At 43.2% G+C, this 2,758-nt stretch overlaps 1 protein-coding gene across 1 annotated transcript in view; it reads right to left on the reverse strand.

Annotated features, from left to right (window-relative positions):
* Positions 1-327: 327 nt before the first annotated feature.
* Positions 328-2,758, reverse strand: part of LOC114923620 (ATP-binding cassette sub-family B member 8, mitochondrial-like) — a gene marked incomplete at its 3' end in the record, with an annotated part of 13,072 nt that continues 10,641 nt past the window's right edge. The window contains exons 4-6 of the mRNA XM_029286806.1: positions 1,966-2,060; positions 674-779; positions 328-489 (exon numbers count right to left, since the gene is read on the reverse strand). Coding sequence (XP_029142639.1) covers positions 328-489; positions 674-779; positions 1,966-2,060 — 363 coding nt within the window. The remainder of the gene's footprint in view (positions 490-673; positions 780-1,965; positions 2,061-2,758) is intronic.

A 2,758-nucleotide genomic window follows, 5' to 3' on the forward strand; every position in this document is an offset into this window, starting at 1 on the left:
ATTAGTAGATGGTGGGTATGCAGTGGACATAATAGATCACATTTCTGATAGGGAAACCTTATTAGTGGATGGTGGGTATGCAGTGGAAATAACATATTACATTTTTTGATAGGGAAACTTTATTAGTAGATGGTGGGTATGCAGCAAACATAATATATCTTGAGTTCAACAGAGTGAAAAAAATGGTGGCTGAGGAATTAGAGTTGAAATCTACAAGTCTTAAAGTTGCCAAGGTTGGACACCCGTGTACTAGATAAAGCAGAGTTCTGGGAACTCTTTCAAACATGTTTAGTTCAAGGAACGTTCACATGGATTATTTCTTCCTACCTGCTCTTGGGCTTTGCGGGAGAGCCTGCGAAGGGAGGTGCCGAGAAAGGTCCCGATCCCCACCAAGAAGGGCATCACCACGACGAGCAGTCCGGTCAGTTTGGGGGAAATCAGGTAGAGAGACACAAAACAGCCCACCGTCTGAGTGAGGCTGCGGAGACCCTGGAAATGGGGGGTGGTGGTGGTGAAGAAAGAGAGGGTGGCATAAAAAGAGACGCCTCCGTTAAAGAGGGAAGGGCGACCTCCGGGTTTTAATTCTCCCCGTCCGCGCGAGACAAGTCCGAATCGGAGCAGAATTGCCCCCCGCTCGGCGAGCCCACCCCTCCCGTCCCACCATTGGTCAAACCTGAGAGATGACCAGCTTGAAAGAAGACTTGAATTCCTGGATGTCGGCGGTCAGGCGGTTCACCAGGTGCCCCGTCTGATTGGCATCGAAAAAGGCGACCTCTTCCCTTGGGTTATCATATAAAGAAAACTTACAATGTTTGACAGATGGCATATAACACCCGTGAGATGAGCAAAAACGTTTAAAAATACTTCACACAACTGTTGGAAATGCAAACAGAGACCAGGTACGTATTATTGTATCTGGTGGACATGCCCCAAAGCAAAAAAAAGATTTTGGGTTCAAATACATTTACGGTTGGAGAAAACGACTAAAAAACAAATAAGACCTTAAACCGGAATGATTTTTGTTAGGAATAATAGGAGCTAATTCTGAGAAAGATTGCAGATATCTAATAGATAAGATAGATAAGATAACCTTTATTGTCATTTTTTGTTTTTTACCGTGGGCACAATGGCACACATCAAAAATGAAATTTAGCTGCCCGCTCTCAAGGTGAAACACATACATGCCACACCCCTAAAACATACTATGTACAACCTATGCATAGACCCACACCTCTACATACACGTAGCAAACAAATATTAAATACTGTCCATCTTGAAAATATAACGGAAGGAGGAAGCTTGAGGGTTCACAAGGTTAATGCTGTGTGGAATGCAACTATGGCTGGATCTGGATGTTATGCTACGGATATTAACGGCAGCAAGAATTGTATCTGGAAAAATGGAAATTTACCAAATGAAGTACTAATTAAGACAATACTAGAGTGGGCAGAAATGGATAGGTTGACTTTAAAGATTATTAAAGAGAAAGAAGACTCGGTCTACTTTAGAACATGGGATCACTTCTATCCATGGCTAGAAAAACAAGCCAGAAAGAAAGGAATGTGATATGTAATTTTGAATGAATATATATATTAGTAAGAAGAAGGCCATTGAGTGATGAGTTAACATATTATTTAGGATGATTAACTATATCTATTATTGTTAGTACCCAGACATTGTGCTGTTTGCTAAATGTTGAAAATGTTATTTGGAAAAACCCCAACCCTAACCCCGACCCCGCCTTATCACTTATCAAGGTCTACCTCTACGTAGTTGTAACGCCGAAGGCTAGCTGCAGTTTAGCCAAGTTGCTGAATTTCTCAACCGGATTTGACAGCCGACCGATCCTCAGCTTCGGATAATTCAGGGTCCACGCCGTCCCCTTCCCCGTTATCCCTCCCTCCAAGGCCGGGGCGGACCCGGATGACATCCCAACGTGCCCCCCTTTGTTTCTAACCCCCTTACCTGAGGAAGGAAGAGAAGAGCTGCTTCCGCATACTGCCGGCCACTCTCTCCCCGATCCACGACAGCAGCAGGATGTATCCGAAGGTTAAGGCGCCCTGCAGACAGAGGGGGGGGGTAATTTAGATTCCTTGCAGAAGAACTGGTCATTTGCATTTTTTTGGGAGAGTCGTTGAGGCCACTTGGAGGTTTGTGTGCGTCCTCGTGGGACTTTCTTATTATTCTTTGAAGACGTTTCCTTTCCCATCCAAGAAGCTTTTTCAACTCCGACTGGAGGGTGGGGAAACGGAAGGATTTAGATTCCTTGCAGAAAAACTGGTCATTTGCATCCTTTTGGAGAGTCGTTGAAGCCACTTGGAGGTTTGTCTGCGTCCTCGTGGGACTTTCTTATTATTCTTTGAAGACGTTTCGCTTCCCGTCCCAGAAGCTTCTTCAGCTCTGATTGGAGGGTGGGGAAACGGAAGGATTTAGATTCCTTGCAGAAAAACTGGTCATTTGCATCCTTTTAGAGAGCCGTTGAGGCCACTTGGAGGTTTATCTGTGTCCTCAGGGTCGCCTGAGTGATGTAAATTATTATTATTATTATTATTATTATTATATTATTATATTTGGATTTATATCCCGCCCTTCTCCTCGCGGACTCAGGGCGGCTGACAATCAATTAAAATACATAAATAACAATTACAAATTTAAAATTAATTAAAAGAAATATTTGAACATTGTCCAATTAAAATATAATTAAAACCCCTCTAAAAATTACCCTAGGCCAGTCCTGCAAGCTGAAATAACCAAGTCT

The sequence above is a fragment of the Protobothrops mucrosquamatus genome, unplaced genomic scaffold (genome assembly GCF_001527695.2).
Source record: "Protobothrops mucrosquamatus isolate PMUCROS unplaced genomic scaffold, P.Mucros_1.0 scaffold5120, whole genome shotgun sequence".
Taxonomy (NCBI): Eukaryota; Metazoa; Chordata; class Lepidosauria; order Squamata; family Viperidae; genus Protobothrops; species Protobothrops mucrosquamatus.